This window comes from Nannospalax galili, unplaced genomic scaffold, assembly GCF_000622305.1.
Source record: "Nannospalax galili isolate Female #2095 unplaced genomic scaffold, S.galili_v1.0 scaffold806, whole genome shotgun sequence".
Lineage (NCBI taxonomy): Eukaryota > Metazoa > Chordata > Mammalia > Rodentia > Spalacidae > Nannospalax > Nannospalax galili.
This window is the reverse complement of record NW_008355419.1, coordinates 1,834,047-1,834,784: the sequence shown is the minus strand read 5'-3', so window position 1 is coordinate 1,834,784 and position 738 is coordinate 1,834,047. Positions and strand designations below refer to the sequence as shown.

General features: G+C 64.4%; 1 protein-coding gene across 10 annotated transcripts in view; it reads right to left on the bottom strand.

The window, feature by feature from the left end:
- Positions 1 to 547, bottom strand: part of Prdm16 (PR/SET domain 16) — a 345,691-nt gene extending 345,144 nt beyond the window's left edge. For all 10 annotated transcript variants that reach the window (XM_008852658.2, XM_029555848.1, XM_029555847.1 and 7 more), the window contains exon 1: positions 92 to 547. In XM_008852658.2, the coding sequence (XP_008850880.1) occupies positions 92 to 128 (37 nt within the window). In that variant the 5' untranslated portion in view covers positions 129 to 547. The remainder of the gene's footprint in view (positions 1 to 91) is intronic.
- Positions 548 to 738: the final 191 nt, after the last annotated feature.

The window sequence follows — 738 nt, the reverse complement described above, 5'->3', positions numbered from 1 at the left end:
ACCGCGCCCCGACGCGCACCCCTGGCCCGGGTACCCCGGCCCTTGCGGCCCGGGCCCGGCGGCACGGCGCGGCCGAGCGCGGGAGACTTACTTTTGGCTAGCTTCCTCGCCCTCGCCTTGGATCGCATGGTGTCGGCTCGCGGAATCTCTCTCCTCCTCCTAGAGCCCAGAAGCGGCTACACACTATCTTCATCTCCCAAGCATTGTCAGTTTGGACACCTTCGCACATGCGCACAGAGCACTCAATCTGACACCCCTCGCCGGGGCCAAAAAAACTTTGCAATGTATTCATCATCCTCATCGTCGCGCCACCGCCGCCGCCGCCTCGGCGCGGGATTGGGGGGCTCTCCTCGGCCTTCCCGGTCTTCACCTCACTTCTCTCTCTCCCTCACTCTCTCTCTCCCCCCCCTCCACCCCCCCTCCTTTTCGGCGCTGTTCGGAACTGGCCCTTTAAGAAAACATTCCGTGATCCGCGCTCCCGCCCGGAGCCCGCACCCCGGACACTTTAAAAGGACCCAGGTGGCCCTGGAGGCGAGGTGACCGTCCCCCCCCCCGCCCTGCCCCTGCGTTGCGGCGCGCAGCGGCTCGGGTCCCCGCCGGGAGGAGGAAGAGGTTGGCGGCTGCGGGTTTTCTGCACACGACTTCCACGGATCCCCGGGCAAACGTGCCTGCCGGACGCGGGTCGGGCTGGGTTTTGGGCTTCGTTTTGTTACATTTTATTACTAATTAAAAAGCTTT